At 35.1% G+C, this 25483-nt stretch overlaps 2 protein-coding genes across 2 annotated transcripts; one reads left to right on the forward strand and one right to left on the reverse strand.

Moving 5' to 3' along the window:
* Window positions 1-277: 277 nt before the first annotated feature.
* LOC120636744 lies at window positions 278-12139 on the reverse strand. Its single transcript, XM_039908303.1, has 12 exons — window positions 12058-12139; window positions 11398-11822; window positions 10896-11017; window positions 9405-9536; window positions 7906-8169; window positions 7671-7784; window positions 5418-5889; window positions 4916-5037; window positions 3425-3556; window positions 1926-2189; window positions 1691-1804; window positions 278-486 (listed from the first exon to the last, which is right to left on the reverse strand). Exons 1-12 carry the CDS (start codon window positions 12137-12139, stop codon window positions 399-401), a joined length of 2331 nt encoding a protein of 776 aa, XP_039764237.1. The 3' UTR covers window positions 278-398.
* A 797-nt stretch (window positions 12140-12936) lies between these two features.
* On the forward strand, window positions 12937-15844 carry LOC120636745. Its single transcript, XM_039908304.1, has 3 exons — window positions 12937-13664; window positions 14139-14535; window positions 15788-15844. Exons 1-3 carry the CDS (start codon window positions 13543-13545, stop codon window positions 15842-15844), a joined length of 576 nt encoding a protein of 191 aa, XP_039764238.1. The 5' UTR covers window positions 12937-13542.
* The last annotated feature ends 9639 nt before the right edge of the window (window positions 15845-25483 follow it).

Raw genomic sequence — 25483 nt, forward strand, 5'->3', positions numbered from 1 at the left:
TTAACACTGGTTCTAAATTTAAATCCACCGGTCGTAATAATCAAAACTTTTCTACTATTTTGGTAGTTTCTACCTAATTTGTAGAGATTTTCTACCATTCAAGTAGCTTTTTAGACACACCTAGTCTAACCTAGTAAACTCGTGCGCTTTTGTCATTTTTAATCACTGACCTAAAAATGGCCCTTTGAACTAAGGATGTTAATTTTTACTATTAAAACTTGTGCAGCAGTTGTTTATACTTTAAAACGTTTTATAGAGAAGTTGGGTGTGACTGTAGAAACTTTTCATCTTTTCTTTAAATTGACCTATTACTTCATGAATATTACTATGAGTAGCACTGTACTACTAAAAACAGAACAGTGCTACTTTTAGTAGTTTTTGTCCTTCTAACATTTTTACTATAACCTATTAGAAGTATTTTGTGATTTTCTCAATGGCTGAAGAATTGAGTCAAGTACCACTGTCGCTGGATTTGCTTTGCTGCATCTGCGGACAAATAAAATAAATTTGATGTGAGGAAATAAATAAATAAATATATTAGGAACGTGCGTGGCGTGCATTTGGTTTCTTACTAGGTTATGCATACAGCAAGAAAATTGGATAAAGCGACAAAAATCCTCCTCTTATACCAGTTATATATAAAGTTTAGGGTATGCAGTGCTTTTGTGCATGTATGAAGTGCACGCCACTGATTAGGACCATCTAACTCCAAAGATCTATTACGGGTACTAATATGACTGATGAATATTTTTATGAATAATATACATAAATACAGATAAGAAAATCAATGAAAACCATTGAAACATTTTGGGAATCGAAACCACAGCTTGAATCCAGAAAGAAAGGTTGCTGCCCAATCGGCTGTAAAACCCGGCGACCGCTTTCATGTTTTTATTACTGCGAGTTACGACATTAATAAAGCAACCTGACATCCAATTCCAATAACGATCTTCATTTTTACATACAATTACGACGCTGTCGCTCTAACGGCGCGTTGTGACAAGTTTTTTGGAAACAGCATCAGGTTTATTAGTCATCATGTCGTAAAATGCGTGTGAATTCTACCTATCCGCACTTCGCCAGAGTGGTGTAATAAAGTCTAGATCCTTCTCAGTTCTTAAAGAACGCCGGTGCCCTTTAGTGTCCCGATAATGTAAAAAAAATAATAATTATGTCAAAGTCAAAGTCAAAAATATCTTTATTCAAGTAGGCCCCTTTGGCATAGGTGGCACTTTTGATGCGTACATTACATGAGAATTACACGGTATTGAGATGATAGCGATAAGCATATTCGTAAACTATATGTAGCGGTCTCCACATTACAGAACTAGATGGCGCCACACTATACAAGACATGGCTGTGCGGTGATATATCTTTGCCTTTTCCCTACAGGGAAGACGGGAGTTTAAAAAAAATTACAATGACACACTGTACTAATTTAGATCAAGCACTTTGTACGTCCTGCGAAGTGTTGCGATGGTTTCCACTTACCATCAAGGGCATTTGATTGGTCCGACGATAACGTTAAAAAAATACAATTCCGGAATTTGTGAATACTGAATTTTCTCTAGTCTGGTCTGGTGGGATCGCGGGAAGCGGAGGTGTGGTGACTCTGTATTCTGATCTTTCGTCACCACACGGCAGTTACATTATATTTAGGTGAGGTTTTGCAAACGAAAAAACCTCTTACCTCGGAAACATGTCTGTACATTTCAGTTCTGTCCATCCTGTTAATACTTCGTACATCATGATATCTATGGCCCGGTCAGCTGGCACCTCACCCGTCAGCATACGCAGCGCAAGCCTAGGAACATAAAGAAAAAGTAAATCCTGTGTGCAAGTAAAGTAGTAAGAAAAGTAGCCTACGAGTACTATCTAAGTGTGTCATCCCATACAATAATATAAATAAATAAATAAACACTCACCCATTAATCCTAGCCATTGTACCGTACGGTGCGTTCAACTTCGCCGTAGCCACCAAATTCTTGCAATACAACAACCAAACACAATCTAAATCGGTATAAATTGCATTCGTAGAGTTGGCAACACTGGAACTCGTACTGTCATTCTTATTGAATGACGTTTGGAGATGATTCAGCGCGTGTGTGTTGGCATCAATGTTGCGCGAAAGTTGATTTTGAATGTTGGCATTTAACGCTTCTCGATTTGACAGCTGGTTCAAAACCATCCTAAAAATAAAAACTTATTTTAAGATTATAATTTTTTATTTAAATTTATGTTCAATTTTTGATAGCTCTACAATATTTTAATATCGTATATGTATCTTTGGCATCTACACATTATATTTGGCTCAATATTGTTTTTGATTCCGATATAGTGGATATTGATTTTATCATTAAGCACTAGTCCACTGACATGGCTGTACGGTGATATTTAGTGGTTGAAATTTATTAATTATTTTACCTCTAATGTTCTTACCATAAATTGGGAAATGTTCTTAAACGTTTACCATAAAATGGGAAATATGGGAAAACTTTATGAGCTAGCAACATTACGCGAGTGCGAAGTGAGACGTGCGCGGGGCGTTGCACTGCACGCGATCATGCCAAAACGGGGGTTCTGTATGTTCCTTATTCTGTACCGGTCCTCTACCAACTGTCAACCCTACGAGATAGAGTACTGCGGAATTGTACGATTAATCTCTCCAAACTGCCCCATATTAGTATATAGATTGCGCCCGTGCGCCGCACCGGGTCGATAGTATCTATAAACTATTTTTCGTTCGTGCGATCTATAAAATGGGTCCGAGAGAGTCATTGAGAGATAAATTTAAAGATGTTAAAATAATGACAGTTTTTAGCCTATACATATTTGAAAATTTTATGTATGTTCACAAAAATATATCTAAACTTAAGAGAAAATGTGACTGCAATCATTTGAACATTAGAAGCAAAAATAAACTTGCAGTGCAATATACTAGACTACATAAAATAAGTAATTCATTTAAAGGAAATTTTATACAATTTTACAATAAACTACCAGTTGGAGATGTCTCTTAAAAAGTTCAAAGTTTGTATTCAACGTAAGCTTATAGAAAATTCCTATTATAGTATTAAGGACTACGTCAACGATAAAAATGCTTGGGTGTAAATTATTTAACCTCTAACCAGGTTGCTTGTTTAATAGTTTTAAATGACAATGTGAGATGGTGATAACACAAAAAAAACAACCGGCTAAGTTTGTTGTGGGATTCTTAGACCAGAGTGCGTTTGGAACCCTCGTAGCTTTAGTTTTAAGTTGACGAATTCAGTTATCGCCATCAACTCACTTCTATGTCATATTTTACATGTAATGTACGTATCAAAAGTGCCCTCTATGTGCCTATTTGAATAAAGAAATATTTGACTTTGACTTTGACTTTGATTTTAAGCTGTAGAAATCTCAGGTGGTAATATAAACTTACTTGGTGTTCTTGAAAGCTCTCCCGAGGTGTATAGCGGCGCGTGCAGTACTCATACCTATTTCCAGTACATTTTCTAGAAGATTCATTCCGAAGTCAGATTCCTCTGCCTCTTGGCGAAGGTTTTGTCTTCTTCTGAAACAACGGATCCATGAGTAGAGAAGCTTATACAATGAAGATGGAAACAACACTAAGGAACCAACCAATTGTCTAATAAAATTCATAATCGTATAACACGCAGTGGGACTTCGATTTCACACTCGTGGGGCCGAGTTATTCTCTTACTTTTAAACAATTAAAATCATTCAAAGGTAGAAAACATTGTAAGGAAACCTGCATGCCGTAGAGTTCTCCATAATATTCTTAAAGGTGTGTCAACCGATCCGCACTGGGCAAGCGTGGTGGACTACGGCCTTAATCCTTTCTCATTGTGGGAGACAACGGGTTATAACGTATCTCGCAGGCATGCGACATGCGTTAAACTAAATAAATAAACTACGACAATACACACATCGCCATCTAGCCCTAAAGTAAGCGTAGCTTGTGTTATGACTAATAAGATGTCTTATTTATATTTTTATTAGTATATACTTATAATATACAGATAAATAAATAAATAATTTATATACTACGACAACGCACACATCGCCATCTAGCCCCAAAGTAAGCGTAGCTTGTGTTATGGGTAGATGACTGATGAATATTTTTATGAATAATATACATAATCGTCATCATCACATCAACCGATAGACGTCCACTGCTGGACATAGGTCTTTTGTAGGGAGTTCCAAATTTCACTGTTCTGCGCCGCTTGGATCCAGCGGCTACTTGCGACGCGCTTAATGTCGTCTGTCCACCTCGTTGGGGGCCGACCAACGCTGCGCTTACCAGTTCGGGGCTGCCATTGCAGCACCTTGGGACCCCAACGTCCATCCTTTCTCCTATGTGCTATGTGCCCGGCCTATAGCCACTTCAGCTTCGCGACTCGTTGATCTATGTCGGTAACTCTGGTTCTTCTACGAATCTCCACATTTCTGATTCGATCGCGTAGAGATACTCCGAGCATAGCTCTCTCCATCGTCCGCTGAGTGACTCTGAGCCTTCTTATGAGGCAATAATATACATAAATATTTATAATACACAGATAAACACCCAGACACTGAACAACTTTAATGTAACACAAACATTTTCCAGTTTTAGGAATCAAACTCACGGCCTTGGACTTAGAAAGCTGTCCACTGCGCCAGTCGTCCGGCAAATCTTTGACGGCCGATTGGCGCAGTTTGCAGCGATCCTGCTTTCTGAGCCCCAGAACAAGAGACAAGAGTGATATACAAGGGTTGATATGATGATGCTGATGATGATGATAATGGGGCACAGCAGTGGCGTGCATTTCATACATGCACAAAAGCACTGCCTGCCCTATATTTTTTTATAACTCTTGTTAGAGGAGGAAAGGATGCCCTGGTAAGAAACTCTAGAAAGGATACTCACGAAAAACTGTCATATTGGTGATATATTTCGTTCCTCTTCACCTCAACCTTTGATGGCTCCATGAACAGTGCGTTGAATGCGAACACATCTGGATCTTTGAGCATTTTGTTACGAATTGATTCCTGGAAAGATTCACCTTTGGATTTAATAAATAATAATCACTCAGTGACTGAAGACCAAAGTCTTCGAAGTGCGTGTTGCCAGTGATCGCTTACAGATCTGAGACACGGTCGCTAACTATGGGCCTCATAAGAAGGTTCAGAGTCACTCAGCGGGCGATGGAAAAAGCTATGTTAGGAGTATCTCTACGTGATCAGAAATGAGGAGATCGGTAGAACAATTAGAGTTACCTAGTTATATTTATTTATTTATATCCACAAAACCTTTAATTTATGCAAATTAAGAAATTTCTGGGATATACTGCCGAAAATCATGGGACATTTTTGGAAATCCCAAAGGCCAAAGTATCAAGGCTAAGTTATCAAATGTTAACGTTACCAACCTGATTTTCCCACGCCATCAGCTGTATGTTATGTAGAAGCATAACATCTAGCGTTAAAATACCAAATGAGAGCAGATTCGTGCTGTTACTCAAAATGACTTTTCTACTTTGGTTCACGCTTGTGAAATTCTCTCCGTAATACAGCTTCCTGAGTTTGCTCATCACTATAGTCACATTTCCCTCAACCAGACTCTCGTTTAACGCTTGTAGTAACTGTCCAAATTCGTTATTGTTTGTTGAGTTACTGGAGTCCCTTTTATCAGTAGGTTTTCCTTCAAGGTCAGCGTCTGAGATAATCCAGTCGTGCAGCTCTTGAACCTTTTCTATTAAATAACTGGTCATTGAATTGCTTTGTATATAATCGTCATAAAGATTATCATCGTCGAAGTACTCTTCATAATTGCTATCCAGATCTTTCAGTCCAGCTATATAGCCATCAGAAGTAGTATAGAATGCCGTTTTTGCCTCCCTTCTGAAACCGGGCTAAGCCCGGTTTCCCTCATCCTGAAACCTCATCGAAAATTTTTTGAGGATTCTAATAAGATTCTTATTGGATTTTGATGAAAATCTAACTAATTCCAATTGCGTTATATAGGTCAAAATACTATCTCATAGCACTCATAAATGCGCCGACTCTACCTCACTACCTCAGGTTTTTACCTAAGTCCGTGGATTCTAATTCATATTGGAATATAGTTCCTGGATGAGTGTAATGCGTATTGGGATAAGTTCCAATACGCATTACACTATAGCAGATATAACTTTTTTTATTAACTTTACTATTTGATATAGGTATATTCGAATTCTAACAAGTTTCTAAAACCAAAGCTATTATTCTAATTATTATTAGATTTTCTCGTACTTTAAATTAGTAATTCAAATTATCGTAATTTCAATTAGTAAATTCATACTTTGATAAGATGAAACCAAAATATATAAACTTAACATATTTCAGCGTTATCAAAATAATTACGTTTTGATTAAGTTTATTAAGGTCTCAATATGTGATATTGATATTTTGTTAATATTATGTGCATATACTTAATGTATATGCACATAATATTTGGAAAATAAGAATATTTACAACTTATTAAAATAGACATATTAATTAAAGACAAGAACAAACTTGTATTATAAAAATGTGCGTATAAAACGTTTCACTCAACCATACAAGCCATAAGTTTATTCAGTGTCCGACTGTTAGTATCTAACCCAGTGTTTTAAAAGTCTTTAAGGCATAAGTTTATTCAGTGTCAGACTGTTAGTATCCAGCCCAGTGTTTTAAAAGTCTACTTATTAAACACTTACTAAGATCGACCAGTGGTGTGAAACAACATTTATTCATCATGGAGGTAAGAAGCACATACGTTTGTCTTTTTTTATCTATTCGTAACTTATAATTGAATCTTTACGATGTGGAACTGTTATGAATCTAATTAATATTTTGTTTTAATCGTGATCTCATATTTATTCTAGAATTCACCGAATGATGAATATAATTTAAAGCACTTCTATCCACTCGATATATCAGATGATCAAGATATGAGTGACAATAAAAAGACCGCAATGAGAAGGAGCAACAGTATAGATGCTTTTTTTGAAAAGCAAAAGAAAAAGAAGAGACAGTCAAAGTCTTCATGTGTAGCGCAAGCAAGTGACGGGGGCCTATCATATATCTCATCCAACGACGATGACAGTATCAGTGCAACACATCTAATCAAAATAGACATCTATGACATGAAGAGTCTTAAAGATGTTTCGCCTCTTGAATACTGGAAATATGCAGATTTGCGATTAAAGTACTACGTTGAATCTGCTGGTGATAAGCACTATCAAAGCATGCGAGATATTATATACAACATTACAAAGCAAATCGCTGGGAAGCATGACTGTAAAAAATACTTTATTGACAGAGATAACCAGAAACAATAAGTATTCTCTGAACCAGCGGTCGGTAAACATCACAAAGTAAAAAGACCCTCTATACGAACCCATGAAAACTTAAGTGCTTATTACCTGTATTTTAAAAATATTTTTCTTTATCTATTTGCTATCCCCACTGCTTCATGCAAGCGAAACTAATATATATAAAAAAATACAATTCCGGAATTTGTGAATACTGAATTTTCTCTAGTCTGGTCTGGTGGGATCGCGGGAAGCGGAGGTGTGGTGACTCTGTATTCTGATCTTTCGTCACCACACGGCAGTTACATTATATTTAGGTGAGGTTTTGCAAACGAAAAAACCTCTTACCTCGGAAACATGTCTGTACATTTCAGTTCTGTCCATCCTGTTAATACTTCGTACATCATGATATCTATGGCCCGGTCAGCTGGCACCTCACCCGTCAGCATACGCAGCGCAAGCCTAGGAACATAAAGAAAAAGTAAATCCTGTGTGCAAGTAAAGTAGTAAGAAAAGTAGCCTACGAGTACTATCTAAGTGTGTCATCCCATACAATAATATAAATAAATAAATAAACACTCACCCATTAATCCTAGCCATTGTACCGTACGGTGCGTTCAACTTCGCCGTAGCCACCAAATTCTTGCAATACAACAACCAAACACAATCTAAATCGGTATAAATTGCATTCGTAGAGTTGGCAACACTGGAACTCGTACTGTCATTCTTATTGAATGACGTTTGGAGATGATTCAGCGCGTGTGTGTTGGCATCAATGTTGCGCGAAAGTTGATTTTGAATGTTGGCATTTAACGCTTCTCGATTTGACAGCTGGTTCAAAACCATCCTGAAAATAAAAACTTATTTTAAGATTATAATTTTTTATTTAAATTTATGTTCAATTTTTGATAGCTCTACAATATTTTAATATCGTATATGTATCTTTGGCATCTACACATTATATTTGGCTCAATATTGTTTTTGATTCCGATATAGTGGATATTGATTTTATCATTAAGCACTAGTCCACTGACATGGCTGTACGGTGATATTTAGTGGTTGAAATTTATTAATTATTTTACCTCTAATGTTCTTACCATAAATTGGGAAATGTTCTTAAACGTTTACCATAAAATGGGAAATATGGGAAAACTTTATGAGCTAGCAACATTACGCGAGTGCGAAGTGAGACGTGCGCGGGGCGTTGCACTGCACGCGATCATGCCAAAACGGGGGTTCTGTATGTTCCTTATTCTGTACCGGTCCTCTACCAACTGTCAACCCTACGAGATAGAGTACTGCGGAATTGTACGATTAATCTCTCCAAACTGCCCCATATTAGTATATAGATTGCGCCCGTGCGCCGCACCGGGTCGATAGTATCTATAAACTATTTTTCGTTCGTGCGATCTATAAAATGGGTCCGAGAGAGTCATTGAGAGATAAATTTAAAGATGTTAAAATAATGACAGTTTTTAGCCTATACATATTTGAAAATTTTATGTATGTTCACAAAAATATATCTAAACTTAAGAGAAAATGTGACTGCAATCATTTGAACATTAGAAGCAAAAATAAACTTGCAGTGCAATATACTAGACTACATAAAATAAGTAATTCATTTAAAGGAAATTTTATACAATTTTACAATAAACTACCAGTTGGAGATGTCTCTTAAAAAGTTCAAAGTTTGTATTCAACGTAAGCTTATAGAAAATTCCTATTATAGTATTAAGGACTACGTCAACGATAAAAATGCTTGGGTGTAAATTATTTAACCTCTAACCAGGTTGCTTGTTTAATAGTTTTAAATGACAATGTGAGATGGTGATAACACAAAAAAAACAACCGGCTAAGTTTGTTGTGGGATTCTTAGACCAGAGTGCGTTTGGAACCCTCGTAGCTTTAGTTTTAAGTTGACGAATTCAGTTATCGCCATCAACTCACTTCTATGTCATATTTTACATGTAATGTACGTATCAAAAGTGCCCTCTATGTGCCTATTTGAATAAAGAAATATTTGACTTTGACTTTGACTTTGATTTTAAGCTGTAGAAATCTCAGGTGGTAATATAAACTTACTTGGTGTTCTTGAAAGCTCTCCCGAGGTGTATAGCGGCGCGTGCAGTACTCATACCTATTTCCAGTACATTTTCTAGAAGATTCATTCCGAAGTCAGATTCCTCTGCCTCTTGGCGAAGGTTTTGTCTTCTTCTGAAACAACGGATCCATGAGTAGAGAAGCTTATACAATGAAGATGGAAACAACACTAAGGAACCAACCAATTGTCTAATAAAATTCATAATCGTATAACACGCAGTGGGACTTCGATTTCACACTCGTGGGGCCGAGTTATTCTCTTACTTTTAAACAATTAAAATCATTCAAAGGTAGAAAACATTGTAAGGAAACCTGCATGCCGTAGAGTTCTCCATAATATTCTTAAAGGTGTGTCAACCGATCCGCACTGGGCAAGCGTGGTGGACTACGGCCTTAATCCTTTCTCATTGTGGGAGACAACGGGTTATAACGTATCTCGCAGGCATGCGACATGCGTTAAACTAAATAAATAAACTACGACAATACACACATCGCCATCTAGCCCTAAAGTAAGCGTAGCTTGTGTTATGACTAATAAGATGTCTTATTTATATTTTTATTAGTATATACTTATAATATACAGATAAATAAATAAATAATTTATATACTACGACAACGCACACATCGCCATCTAGCCCCAAAGTAAGCGTAGCTTGTGTTATGGGTAGATGACTGATGAATATTTTTATGAATAATATACATAATCGTCATCATCACATCAACCGATAGACGTCCACTGCTGGACATAGGTCTTTTGTAGGGAGTTCCAAATTTCACTGTTCTGCGCCGCTTGGATCCAGCGGCTACTTGCGACGCGCTTAATGTCGTCTGTCCACCTCGTTGGGGGCCGACCAACGCTGCGCTTACCAGTTCGGGGCTGCCATTGCAGCACCTTGGGACCCCAACGTCCATCCTTTCTCCTATGTGCTATGTGCCCGGCCTATAGCCACTTCAGCTTCGCGACTCGTTGATCTATGTCGGTAACTCTGGTTCTTCTACGAATCTCCACATTTCTGATTCGATCGCGTAGAGATACTCCGAGCATAGCTCTCTCCATCGTCCGCTGAGTGACTCTGAGCCTTCTTATGAGGCAATAATATACATAAATATTTATAATACACAGATAAACACCCAGACACTGAACAACTTTAATGTAACACAAACATTTTCCAGTTTTAGGAATCAAACTCACGGCCTTGGACTTAGAAAGCTGTCCACTGCGCCAGTCGTCCGGCAATTCTTTGACGGCCGATTGGCGCAGTTTGCAGCGATCCTGCTTTCTGAGCCCCAGAACAAGAGACAAGAGTGATATACAAGGGTTGATATGATGATGCTGATGATGATGATAATGGGGCACAGCAGTGGCGTGCATTTCATACATGCACAAAAGCACTGCCTGCCCTATATTTTTTTATAACTCTTGTTAGAGGAGGAAAGGATGCCCTGGTAAGAAACTCTAGAAAGGATACTCACGAAAAACTGTCATATTGGTGATATATTTCGTTCCTCTTCACCTCAACCTTTGATGGCTCCATGAACAGTGCGTTGAATGCGAACACATCTGGATCTTTGAGCATTTTGTTACGAATTGATTCCTGGAAAGATTCACCTTTGGATTTAATAAATAATAATCACTCAGTGACTGAAGACCAAAGTCTTCGAAGTGCGTGTTGCCAGTGATCGCTTACAGATCTGAGACACGGTCGCTAACTATGGGCCTCATAAGAAGGTTCAGAGTCACTCAGCGGGCGATGGAAAAAGCTATGTTAGGAGTATCTCTACGTGATCAGAAATGAGGAGATCGGTAGAACAATTAGAGTTACCTAGTTATATTTATTTATTTATATCCACAAAACCTTTAATTTATGCAAATTAAGAAATTTCTGGGATATACTGCCGAAAATCATGGGACATTTTTGGAAATCCCAAAGGCCAAAGTATCAAGGCTAAGTTATCAAATGTTAACGTTACCAACCTGATTTTCCCACGCCATCAGCTGTATGTTATGTAGAAGCATAACATCTAGCGTTAAAATACCAAATGAGAGCAGATTCGTGCTGTTACTCAAAATGACTTTTCTACTTTGGTTCACGCTTGTGAAATTCTCTCCGTAATACAGCTTCCTGAGTTTGCTCATCACTATAGTCACATTTCCCTCAACCAGACTCTCGTTTAACGCTTGTAGTAACTGTCCAAATTCGTTATTGTTTGTTGAGTTACTGGAGTCCCTTTTATCAGTAGGTTTTCCTTCAAGGTCAGCGTCTGAGATAATCCAGTCGTGCAGCTCTTGAACCTTTTCTATTAAATAACTGGTCATTGAATTGCTTTGTATATAATCGTCATAAAGATTATCATCGTCGAAGTACTCTTCATAATTGCTATCCAGATCTTTCAGTCCAGCTATATAGCCATCAGAAGTAGTATAGAATGCCGTTTTTGCCTCCCTTCTGAAACCGGGCTAAGCCCGGTTTCCCTCATCCTGAAACCTCATCGAAAATTTTTTGAGGATTCTAATAAGATTCTTATTGGATTTTGATGAAAATCTAACTAATTCCAATTGCGTTATATAGGTCAAAATACTATCTCATAGCACTCATAAATGCGCCGACTCTACCTCACTACCTCAGGTTTTTACCTAAGTCCGTGGATTCTAATTCATATTGGAATATAGTTCCTGGATGAGTGTAATGCGTATTGGGATAAGTTCCAATACGCATTACACTATAGCAGATATAACTTTTTTTATTAACTTTACTATTTGATATAGGTATATTCGAATTCTAACAAGTTTCTAAAACCAAAGCTATTATTCTAATTATTATTAGATTTTCTCGTACTTTAAATTAGTAATTCAAATTATCGTAATTTCAATTAGTAAATTCATACTTTGATAAGATGAAACCAAAATATATAAACTTAACATATTTCAGCGTTATCAAAATAATTACGTTTTGATTAAGTTTATTAAGGTCTCAATATGTGATATTGATATTTTGTTAATATTATGTGCATATACTTAATGTATATGCACATAATATTTGGAAAATAAGAATATTTACAACTTATTAAAATAGACATATTAATTAAAGACAAGAACAAACTTGTATTATAAAAATGTGCGTATAAAACGTTTCACTCAACCATACAAGCCATAAGTTTATTCAGTGTCCGACTGTTAGTATCTAACCCAGTGTTTTAAAAGTCTTTAAGGCATAAGTTTATTCAGTGTCAGACTGTTAGTATCCAGCCCAGTGTTTTAAAAGTCTACTTATTAAACACTTACTAAGATCGACCAGTGGTGTGAAACAACATTTATTCATCATGGAGGTAAGAAGCACATACGTTTGTCTTTTTTTATCTATTCGTAACTTATAATTGAATCTTTACGATGTGGAACTGTTATGAATCTAATTAATATTTTGTTTTAATCGTGATCTCATATTTATTCTAGAATTCACCGAATGATGAATATAATTTAAAGCACTTCTATCCACTCGATATATCAGATGATCAAGATATGAGTGACAATAAAAAGACCGCAATGAGAAGGAGCAACAGTATAGATGCTTTTTTTGAAAAGCAAAAGAAAAAGAAGAGACAGTCAAAGTCTTCATGTGTAGCGCAAGCAAGTGACGGGGGCCTATCATATATCTCATCCAACGACGATGACAGTATCAGTGCAACACATCTAATCAAAATAGACATCTATGACATGAAGAGTCTTAAAGATGTTTCGCCTCTTGAATACTGGAAATATGCAGATTTGCGATTAAAGTACTACGTTGAATCTGCTGGTGATAAGCACTATCAAAGCATGCGAGATATTATATACAACATTACAAAGCAAATCGCTGGGAAGCATGACTGTAAAAAATACTTTATTGACAGAGATAACCAGAAACAATAAGTATTCTCTGAACCAGCGGTCGGTAAACATCACAAAGTAAAAAGACCCTCTATACGAACCCATGAAAACTTAAGTGCTTATTACCTGTATTTTAAAAATATTTTTCTTTATCTATTTGCTATCCCCACTGCTTCATGCAAGCGAAACTAATATAAAAGCTATCCTTTTTCTTAAATGTACTTCATATTCTAAGTTACCACACAAAACTGCACAATGACTGTCGAACTCAACGACTTTGTTTACGAAGAAGAAATGGTTGAGCTATGTCAAGCAGCGGAAGTTGAATTTGACTTAGTGAACCTGTGTATACAAGTAGAAACCGATCAAGCTGCTTTGTGAGTATATTTTCACTATTGTTTAAGTTACATAAGAATACTTGTTGCATCTTGTCTGTTCTGAGAGTGGGGCGTGCCATATATAAATGTTCGGATGATTCTTAGTTTTACTCATTGAGTGGTAAACTGTGAAAGCAAAATAATCACTATGGAATCTTGACCCACGATGACATTAGTGTATTCACTAAACCATTTGTGGTTAATAAGATGCATAGGTATATACGATTGTGGTACATAAGTGATAAACTTCCGAGTTGGTTGTTAGAGGATCCAGACATAAAACCTTTTTATACCCCTTGTACGGATCACTTTACTTCCGCGTGTTCCATTTCAAGCGATGAAATTGATGGCGTGTTTCCTATGATGGCGTACTGCGTAATGTGTATAAAAAATGGTAAATTATTACTAGTGTATTAGTAATGCTATTACGTTTTAAGATATGTTATTTGATTTTATCATTTTAATTATTTTCAGATCAAGACAAAGTGGAGGAGGTGTAAAAAGAAAAATTGCTGTCACAAAATATTCTTCGAGTAAGCGTCCATTTTCTCAAGAGCCTTCAACATCTGCTGCGGTGGTAACAACGAACCCAATACAGGAAGAAACAACTACATCTGTAAGTTCTACAAACAATAATACTATCGAATGCCCTAACTGCAAAGTATATGTTAACAGAAAATATTATACCAATCATCTTAAAAGCAAGACTCATAGCAAAAATGTTCTAAGTTTAAATCCCAACTTAAATAATGTTCAATTAATAGAAACTGCTTTCGGACGGCGGATAGTAACGTACAGAATCCCCAATTCCACTAACACTAATTCTATATTCGAAACTCCTGAGCACTTTCTTAACATAATTAAAAATACTGTATATAATTTTCTTGATAATGCTTTAAAAGAGCATACTACAATAAAAGTAAATTTTATTTTACAAGGAGATTTTGTACAACCAACAAAAAATATAGAAAATACTTTTGATTTTCAAACATTTAATTATATGTTTTGTTTAGGTGATGACATTAGTGTTATTTATTCTAGTAGCAGTACAGAAATTTCAAATAAAATAAGTAATTTTGAAAAGAAAGACAGTGGATGGAGTCTTAAAAAAATAAAGTATATTGATATAAACATTTATAAATTTAACCCATTAAAAGGATCTTCTTATATAGATTTACCTTTAGACATTAAACATAAGCGGGCTATAATTAATGTAAAAAACAAAGATCATCAATGTTTTAAATGGGCAATACTTTCTGCTTTGCATCCAGTTAATAAAAATTCAGATGGAGTATCTTCATATTTATCTAAACAAAACTCTTTAAATTTCACAAATATCCCATTCCCGGTTAAATTAAAAGATATTAATAAATTTGAGTGCTTTAATAATATAAGTATAAATGTTTTTGGTCTTGATCGTGATATAACAAATAAATCTACGAAAATAATTGGTCCACTATATTTCACAAAATGTCGTAAACAAAATCATGTTAATTTATTATTCATTAACAATGGATCCAATGGTCATTATTGTTATATTAAAAATCTTTCTCGATTAGTCAGCCGACAAATAAATTCACATGAACATGCTACACATATTTGTGATGGTTGTCTGCTTTACTTTGAAACTAATTCTAAATTGAAAATTCATCAACAACATGATTGTAATCACATCCGAACCGATTTACCGAACGCTGCGAGAGCTAAATTGACGTTTGATAAATATGAGAGGAAGTTAAAAGTACCTTTTGTTATTTATGCAGATTTCGAATCATTTTTAAATCCTATACAAGGCTGTGGTAATAATCCATCTACCTCGTATACTGAAAATATTCAGAGACACGATGAATACAGTTTTGGGTACTATATAAAATGTGCATTTAATGATAGTTTGTCTAAGTATGAAACATATACGGGTAATAATTGTTCCAAAGTATTTATGGAGAGGTTAAGCGAAGACGTTAAACGGATTGTTAATCAAAACTTAACTGTGATTAACCCTCTTCCCCTCACGGTGGATATGAAGGATAAAATATCTGTCACTACTACATGTTATATATGTGATAAAGATCTCGATTCGGAACATAAAATAGATTTTAATAAATATACTGGTACCTTTGTAGGTGTCTGTCATACAAGTTGTGCAGAAAAGTTTGAAACCCCCAAATTTATTCCCATAATTTTACACAACCTAAGTAACTATGATGCTCATTTCATTGTGCATGCATTAAATTTTTCGGAGGGTGAAGTAAATGTCATACCCCAAAATAAAGAGCGATATATTTCTTTTTCAAAAATTATACAAATAGGTGTTAATAAGATTGAATTAAGGTTCATTGATTCTTTGAAATTTTTGTCATGTAGCATAGATTCGTTATCGAAAAATTTAAATGATGAAAACTTTACTGAACTGAGTAGGAATTTTCAAAATATTGATGATCTTCGTTATTTAAAACTCCAACGCAAAAACAAATCAGTTACTAAAACATTCCAAATGGAAAATTATAAAACAGTTCTATTCAAAAAGAAAAATGAGATATGTGAAATGTATAGATTTCGATCAATAAAACATGTTATATTTACTCAAAAAAATAATAAAATATCACTTTCACATTCTGATACAAAACGATTTTTTATCAATAACTCTACTGAAACATTAGCTTGGGGTCACTACAAAATTAATTTGCTCAATACTGAATCATGAGTTTTATCGATGGTATTTGTTTGTAGAATAAGTTTTCTCTATACTTAATAAACTTATTTGTTATAATTTTTTTTTAAATGTATTTGATTATTATTAGTAATGTTAATTTTTTACTTTCAACAGAGCAAGGCTATGAAAAATATAATAAATAAAAGGAAAGCCATGTTAGCTATAAAGTTCTTTAATCATTAATATTGATGAATAATTTAGCTGACATACAAAGATGTATTAAAACTGTAAATAATGTAGACTACAAATAATTGTATTATGTATTAAAGGTGTATAAAATCGATTCCATTGTAATATTAACATTTTATTAAGCATATTATATTTGTGACTTTAAAATACTGTTATATTATTTTTTGAACCCATTCCCTGTTCTACCATAACCAAGACAGCACGTACCACTTCACAAATGTATCATTTTTTACATCCATTTACTGCTATAGTAGCAGGTCCAAGTGGTTGTGGTAAATCAAACTTTGTAACAACTTTTTTAAAAAACTGTACTAATGTATGCAGCACACATTTTTCTCAAGTTTTATGGTGTTATGATGAAATGCAACCTCTTTATAATTTAGAAAATGTAACGTATGTACAAGGAATTCCTGAAATGAGTATGTTTGATGGTCAGCAACCGCGTTTAGTAATAATTGATGATCTCATGCGAGAGTCTGATGGCCGCATCGTTGATATTTTTACTAAAGGTAGTCATCACAGAAATTTAAGCGTGTTTTACATTACACAAAATTTATTTCATCAAGGTAGAGGACAACGAGATATTTCTCTGAATACAAGCTATATTATTTACTTCAAAAATCCCAGAGACCGGACGCAAATACGTCATTTAGCACGCCAGGTGTTTCCAGATAATTCAAAATTTGTCGAAGAGGCCTATAAAGATGCAACTATGGAACCTCATGGTTACTTAATGGTTGATTTGAAACAAAATACAAATGACGCATGTCGTTTTAAAACTAAAATTGACCCCTCTACTAATGACTGTGTAGTATATGTCCCTAAGAAGGGGTTTAAATATGGTGTGCAGCACTCGATTAATGTCAGTAACAAATAATGGTTGAAGGCAACACGACGTTACACATAAAAAAGTTAAGATTTGCATTGCAAACATTTAAACCAAAATATCGTAAAATTTTACTTCGTTCTCTTAAAAAAGAGGAAATAAATTGTGTATGTGAATATATCAAAGAAATTTTTAAAGACGATACCCCGAAATATAAAGAAGCAAGAAAACCCATCTTAAGCATAGTAAAACTGAATTGCTTTTTTTCTACAAATGTGATTTAAATATTAAAATACGAACATAATAATGTTTGGACGTGTAAAAACTCATAAAGATTTATTAAGGGCTTTACTTACGCTTAAACCTAAATATCGTACAGCGTTATTAAAAGTTTGCAAAGACGAAGAAATTGATTGCATTAGTGAATGTATTTTTAATATATTGAAAGGTACTTTAACCTTTGAAGGATAGTGAGAAGGGTAAACTGAAAAAACACAAAACAATTCTAAGAAAATTAATTAAAAAAGGAAAAGGTAAAGTAAGAAAGCGTATTATTATTCAGCAAGGAGGAGCATTTCTCCCGATTATATTGGGGGCTGTTTTGAATGGATTGTTTAATTTAGTATAAAAATGGAGTACACTAAGAAAATTATTCTTATTGAACCAGAGGTAATTGAACGCTTAAAATCAGAAAATACGATACATGAAGACTCATTATCAAGATAAGACAAAGAAATGAAAAATATACTAAAAAGTAAAATGGACGACCGTGAAAAATGGTCATTGTATATGCAAATTTTACAAAGATATCTTCACCTTACCAGAGAAGAGAGGAGACCATTAAAACTACCCGTGACTATAGAGAATGAGCAAAAGCACGATACTGAATTGCTTAAAAAGGAGAGCAAAGACAATTATTCTGCAGTTTGTGAGGACTCTGAAGATGAAAAGCACGCATGTGGTTCTTCAATTGATATTTCTTACACAACCACTTATATAAACAAACTTATACCAAAAACGTACAAAAAAAAGGGTGATATATTGTTAAATACTCTCCTAAACCATAAAGACAAAATTAGGTGGAAAAATGATGGGGTATTAGTGTTAGATAATGAAGTTATAGATGATAGTAATATTGTTGATCTAGTGAATTATACGTTAAGATCATTAAAACGACCTAAACCTATCGGATGGGAAAAATTTATTGTTGCTCTAAAAAATATAGAAGTTCCTTCGACTTGTATTGGTAATCCGCAAGCTTTTGAAAATATTAGTAATAAATCACCAAAATTCAGAAGACGTAGTACCTCAAATGATGGTGAGAGTCTTGAAACTCAAAAATCATTAAGAAAAAAACACGACATTTGGGAAAGATGGAATCCATACTAGACATAAATGATATCTATTACGACATTTCGAACCCAGCTGGTTACAGTAGCATAGATCACTTGGTAAGAGCATTAAAGGGTAAAATGAATAGGAAACAAGTAAAAGAGTGGTTGCAAGCTCAAGAAACTTATACGTTACATAAGCCTGTGCATCGGAAATTCCCCAGAAACAAATACATATTATCTAATTTTAATGAACTTTGGCAGGCTGATTTAAGCGATATGCGTACTTATTCTCAATATAATGAAGGTTTTAACTATATTCTGTGTGTTATTGATGTTTTTAGTAAATATGCTTTTGCAAGAGCACTTAAAAAGAAAAATTCTAAAAATATAAAACAAGCATTTGAAAGCATATTTACCGAAGCTAAAGCAACTCCCACCCACTTACAATCTGATAAAGGTACTGAATTTGTCTCAAAAGATGTTAGACAATACTTTAAAAGTAAAAATATGAATTACTATACAACCAATAACCCAGATATTAAAGCTAGTATAGTTGAGAGATTTCAAAGGACACTAAAAACCAGAATGTGGCGTTATTTCACTCACAAAAATACCTATACTTATATTAATGTTTTACAAGATTTACTCTATGCTTATAACCATAGCTTTCATTCCAGTATAAAAATGTGTCCATTTGAAGTTAATGTAGATAATATCATGAAAGTATGGAACAATTTATATGGAAGCCTCAACAATAAAGTTAGTGTTACAAAGCAGACTAAGTTTTCAATCGGTGATCACGTGAGGATAACGAAATATAAACACATTTTCCAAAAAGGATATGAAACTAATTGGAGTGATGAAATATTTATAATAACGGGTATAAAAAATAGTATGCGTAAGGTGGTCTATACCATCACAGATCTTCAAGATGAGCCTATTGTAGGTACTTTCTATGAGGATGAATTGCAAAAAGTAACATATGACCCCACCACTCAATATAATATTGATAAAATACTATGCTCTCGCTATTCAGGTAACAGAAAACAATTGCTTGTCAAGTAGAAAGGTTATCCTGATAAGTTTAACAGTTGGATTTTAGAATCCAGCCTTAAAAAGTTATGATGGAAGAAAATTTTTATTTAACTTTACTTAGTAATAGTTCAATGGAGTACTTCCCAGAAAACACGACGACCAAGTTCTCAACCAAATTACCAAAATCACTTATTTTGGAAGGAGAATGGTATATTGGAGTTGTTGAAATTCAATATCCTTGTACTATGTATACAGTTCGGGAATCAGAAAACGTTATTTATACATCAAAATGGATTATGATACCTGATGAAGATATAATTTCATTAGTACACTATAGAAGCCATATTCCTGCTATGAATTATGATAGCATTCAACATCTTGTAGCTGAATTAAACAAACATACTGATACTCAACTTATGTTTAATTATGATGAAATAAAAAGTCAAGTATCAGTATTATGTATGGATAATGCAATTGATGTACTTAAGTTGTCAACCAAGTTATGTTTACAGCTAGGGTTTGAACCAAATACAAATCTAATTCAAAATAAAACGGGAACATATCCTTATAATTTAAAATTAGGATTACCCTCTCAATTGTTTATTTATTGTGATATTATCGAACCACAAATTGTTGGAGATGTCATGGCCCCTCTTCTTAGAATCGTTCCACTTGATCCTGCAGTCTATGTATACGGGGCAAACAAAATGCATATTTTTTCACCACCTCATTACCTACCTCTCATGCGAAGAGAGTTTGATGTAATAGAAAAAGATATAAGAATGAGTACAGGTCAAAAAGTACCATTTCAGTTTGGGACGACGTGTATTAAAGTACATTTTAAGAGAATCAAGTGAAAAAACTTCCATTCAAAATGCCTTGCCCATACTTACATTATTATTCTCATCAAGCTGGTACAGGTATAGGTGCAATTTACAAGGGTGCACCGTATCAGCGAGGTCATGGTATAGGTAGTTTTTTGGGTGGATTATTTAGATCTGTTCTTCCACTTTTGAAAAATGGTGCAAAAGTTGTCGGTAAAGAAGCTCTGAATGCTGGTGTGGGTTTATTATCCGACATGTTGAATGTACAACCAATAGATGAATCTATCAGATCACGTTTTAAAACAGCAACTTCGAATCTAAAACAAAAAGCTGATAAAAAAATTGATTCCATCATGAACGGATCAGGATATAAAATTAGACGGCAAAAAAGAAAACGTTTCACTTCCAAAAACACTCTCAAACAGAAAGGTTCTAAGAAAATTAAACATAGTAATATTCAGGATATTTTTTTTAAAAGTTAAAATTTAAAAATGTCATTTTTACATCATAATTCTTGTGAATGCGTAAAATCAGAGTTGGATTTATTTGCTCTACCATCGACTCAGACTAGTATTGAGGGAGGTCAATGGATTCATTACAACCCCATTTCATCATTGACCGATGATGGACCAATTGAATTTTTAGTACCAGGAAATGGTGATGATTACATTGATTTATCTCATACCCTACTGCACATAAAAGCCAAAGTTCAGAATACCGATTCAAGTAACATTTCAAGTGCTTCTAATGTTGCTCCTGTTAACAATTGGCTTCACTCACTTTTTAGTCAGGTTGACATATATTTAAATCAAAAGCTCGTAACACCTCCAAACAACACTTATGGATATCGAGCTTACATCGAGACTTTGCTTAATTATGGTACAGCTGCTAAAAAATCTCACCTTACTTGTGGTCTTTGGTATAAAGATACGGCTTCAAAAATGGATTCATGTGATGCTTCAAACCAGGGATACGCAAAAAGAGAAGAATTAGAAAGAAAGAAGAAAGAAAGAAAGAAACATTTATTTTTTACATTGCGCCACACATTACAATATTCACAACACCACATATGTTATGTGTGGCACAACCTAGAAAAAAGGTGCCAGCTCAGCATTGTGCTGCATGCGCCAGTGGGAGCATACAGCGCTGATTTTCAGTTGGCACCTTGTACCAGGTAACACCACGGAAATACGTAGCCATCTACTGACCACATTTTAAGCTTAGTTTAAAAAAAAAACTAACTAAATAAATCCACAACAATATTAATAATAAACTAAAGTAACATATATTTATATAAACTTGAAAATAAAAACGTACATATATCATAAACTTATTAAGATACACAGTGTAATATAATAGTGATAAAATTATTAAGTGGTAAAGTAAAGTATAGTAAAGTATACAGACTGTCTCTAGAGAAAAGATGACTCCGCCACATGTTCTTGGAATTCCACCTGTTTGGCCAATAAATATTGTTTAATTTGGTTCTTAAATCCAAACTTACTTTTAAAGTTCTTGATTGGCGGAGGAATATTATTCCAACACTTCGTGGCGGAGTACGTGAACGAGCCCCTAAACGCAGCAGTACGATGAAGTGGGATGCGAAGCTGGTTTCGACTGCTTCGAAGCTTCCTTTCATCGTCACTAACCCAATTCAGTTTATTTATTAAATACAAAGGCTTACCTTGCTTTATTACGCCATAGAGAAGACCTGCAAGATGCAACTTCCTTCTAGAACCCATTTTTAACAAGTGATGATTGTTTAAGAAAGGAGTTACATGGGTTCTAGGAGGTATGTCGAAACAAAACCTCGCACATGCATTCTGCACTCTCTGGATGAGACGCTTCGTACGGCACAGCAATCGAGGACCGAACACAACATCCGCGTAGTTTAGTTTAGACAGCACCAAAGCCTCTACTAGCTGTAAGCGCACTTCTACTGAAAGATACTGACGGACCTTGTAGAGTATCTTTAGTCTGTAGAAACAATTGCGAACTACTTCTGCTAAGTGTTCCTCGAACCTCAAATCTGCATCCATGAGCAATCCCAAATTTCGAGCTTTGCAGACTCTCTCTATGGCGCAGCCCTCAATATCTATACTAACACCGGAACGAAGCTTATATAGTTGCTTTGCAGAACCGAATAGTATATACTTCGACTTTGACGGATTAAGTACAAGAGAATTACGGTCTGCCCAAGCCCCTATTCGGCCCAAGTCTGCATTAACAAAACGAACAGCGTCATCGAGGTTTTCTGCCTTGAAATGGTAGTAGAGTTGCAAATCATCTGCATACATATGATATTTACAGTGTAAGATCTGCTTAGCAACATCAGCAGAATACAATATAAAAAGAAGAGGACCAAGGACTGAGCCCTGTGGCACGCCTCTATTGACTGGCACCGGCGCCGAACGATGCACCTTACCATCCTCGAGTACAATTTCCACAATTTGTGCTCTTTTGCTAAGATAACTCTCAAACCACTTGACAGTATCAACAGTAAAGCCATAATGCGATAACTTTGATAATAAAAGTGCTGTATTGATACTGTCAAATGCCCGAGAGAAGTCAAGAAGCACCAACAGTGTGCACATACCCAAATCCTGTGCTCTAAGAATGTTGTCAGTCACATCCAACAGTGCCGTAACAGTACCACGACCAGCCCTAAAACCTGATTGATAATCCGGCAAAATTTTTTGCTTCTCAATATAAGCCGACACCTGAGAACACACAACTTTTTCTAATACCTTCGATAAGCAAGGCAAAATACTTATAGGACGAAGATCCTTTGGCGTGAGAGGGTTAGAAATTTTCGGGAGTGGACGAATTAGTGCAACTTTCCAGTCATTCGGAAAAACAGAAGTAGTTATAGACGCTCTAACAATGGATCAAATGCTATCTAAACTTTGAGGAAGTGACATAAAAATCATATCTAATGTTATTTTATCTATACCCTCAGCATTAGAATGTAACCGCTTAAGTATTTCAAAGATTACGGTATCAGAGACTGTGTTAAGAGAAAAAGTGTCCTCATATAGTTTATTGAACTCATAAAAAGTTAATTGAGAGAAAGAGACGTGATTCGATCCTGGGACATTAAGAAAATGTGCATTAATAGCATCTGCATTAGTGAAATGTGCCGGCAATTGGTTCGGATTATTAGGCAAGACTGTCCTTTTTAAATTTTGCCATAGGACCTTTGGATATTTAAGCTTACTGTTAATGTTTTGTTTAAAAAAAGAACATTTCTCATTATGTATAGCCTCCACAGCCAAATGCTTGTATTGTTTATAAGATGTTTTATTAACGTCTGATTTATCATACCGCCACCGAATATGCGCATCATCTCGCAATTTCATCATAAGTTTTACGTTAGATGTAATCCAAGGACTGTATCTCTCTCTGAAAACTCTTGTTTTTTTTGGTGCATGTTTATCAAACAATTCATTTAAACAATTATTAAAAACCGATAGCATGTCATTGACGCAGTCCGCAGACGAAACGTCAACCCATGGTATAGCATCGAGATCCCTATTAAAAGTATCCATGCATACACTCTTAAGAGGCCTGTACACAACAGTTTTTGGGCGAATTTTTCTCTTCTTGATACACAAAACACAGTCTAGAAGGGCGTGACTACTCAAAGACGGGATAGATGTTACATTTACACTTCTAACAGGGAGATCCGTAACTATAATATCTATAAGTGTTTCACTAGAATCAGTAAAATGTGTCGGGGAAGTAATTAATTGTGTCAATTGCAAATAATTAAAAAAGTCTGTCAGCTTAATGCTTTTAGTTTCATTACTGTTCAATAAGTTAATATTAAAATCTCCTAGCAGTATAATATGCTCATAGCTAGACAATGCCTGAATAGTATCTGTAAGGACGTCCAAGAAAAGATCAACATTTAACCACGGGGGCCTGTAGGCTGTACCAATAGCAATATTAAGCGAGTTGACGGCGAGACCTAGCCACATTTGCTCAACAGTTTCGTGCCTGGGGAACGGACAGGGCCTCAACTTGAGTCCCTTTCTGATATAAAAACCAACGCCTCCACCACGGCCACTGCGCACTGTGACCGGACGAGGAATTTGCAAAAGTCTATAGTCGGGGACAGAGGGCGCACGGCCTTCCTCGCCATCATGAAGCCAGGTTTCATTGATTGCCATGATGTCAACCTGAACACGACCCATAGCAACTAAGAATTCATCGTGCATAGTTCCTAAAGACCCCGCATTGAGGAAACCTATTTTTAAAAAAATATTATGGTATTTCAAAACATTTATAAGAATATATTACGTATACAAGCATTGTCATCCTATAAGCACACAAAAATAAAATAATGTAATATATTGTAAAATGTAGATTCATATAATAGAAAATAAAAAATAAAATACAATTATTATTACTTCCGATCATTTTACACCCACTCTCACACATAATATATACCGTTATAATATAAATAAAATCAGGCATTGCTGCTTTACTATACTCATAGGTTTTAAAATATTCATAATAATTAATAGATACTTTTGTAAAAAACAACAATTGTGGATTGTTATTATCTAAAAATGAAAAAACACGCCATAGTCTATTTATATACAATGATATAGCCTTATCGCATCCTAAAATCAAATAGATACGCTTCCAAAAAAACGCTCAATATCTGCTTCAGTGCGAACACGATGTACGGGCGCTGAACTCGTATGCCGAATATATATACGTCCCCCCTTGGTCCACACATATTTCCAGTTATTTTTGCGGGCTTCCTCGCGTGCTTTATAAAATAGTTGCCTGTTCATTCGGCTAACATGCTCATTAACATAAAAACGTCGTGGAGCGGAGTCAGATATAATGCCCGAGGTATCAGCCCCTCTGCGCACGCGGGCCGCGTG

Source organism: Pararge aegeria (assembly GCF_905163445.1).
Source record: "Pararge aegeria chromosome W unlocalized genomic scaffold, ilParAegt1.1 SUPER_W_unloc_1, whole genome shotgun sequence".
NCBI lineage: Eukaryota > Metazoa > Arthropoda > Insecta > Lepidoptera > Nymphalidae > Pararge > Pararge aegeria.

What these genes read in the sequence shown, in the direction of transcription:
- LOC120636744 (XM_039908303.1), bottom strand. Translation starts at nt 12,139, where the DNA reads ATGCGTATTGGAACTTATCCCAATACGCATTACACTCATCCAGGAACT. An exon ending in ATTAGAATCCACGGACTTAG is followed by an intron (nt 11,823 to 12,057) that starts GTAAAAACCTGA and finishes ATGGCTATATAG; the next exon opens with CTGGACTGAAAGATCTGGAT. An exon ending in ACAATGGCTAGGATTAATGG is followed by an intron (nt 7,785 to 7,905) that starts GTGAGTGTTTAT and finishes TTATGTTCCTAG; the next exon opens with GCTTGCGCTGCGTATGCTGA.
- LOC120636745 (XM_039908304.1), top strand. Translation starts at nt 13,543, where the DNA reads ATGACTGTCGAACTCAACGACTTTGTTTACGAAGAAGAAATGGTTGAG. An exon ending in GAAACCGATCAAGCTGCTTT is followed by an intron (nt 13,665 to 14,138) that starts GTGAGTATATTT and finishes AATTATTTTCAG; the next exon opens with ATCAAGACAAAGTGGAGGAG. An exon ending in TTAACATAATTAAAAATACT is followed by an intron (nt 14,536 to 15,787) that starts GTATATAATTTT and finishes GTACCTTTGTAG; the next exon opens with GTGTCTGTCATACAAGTTGT.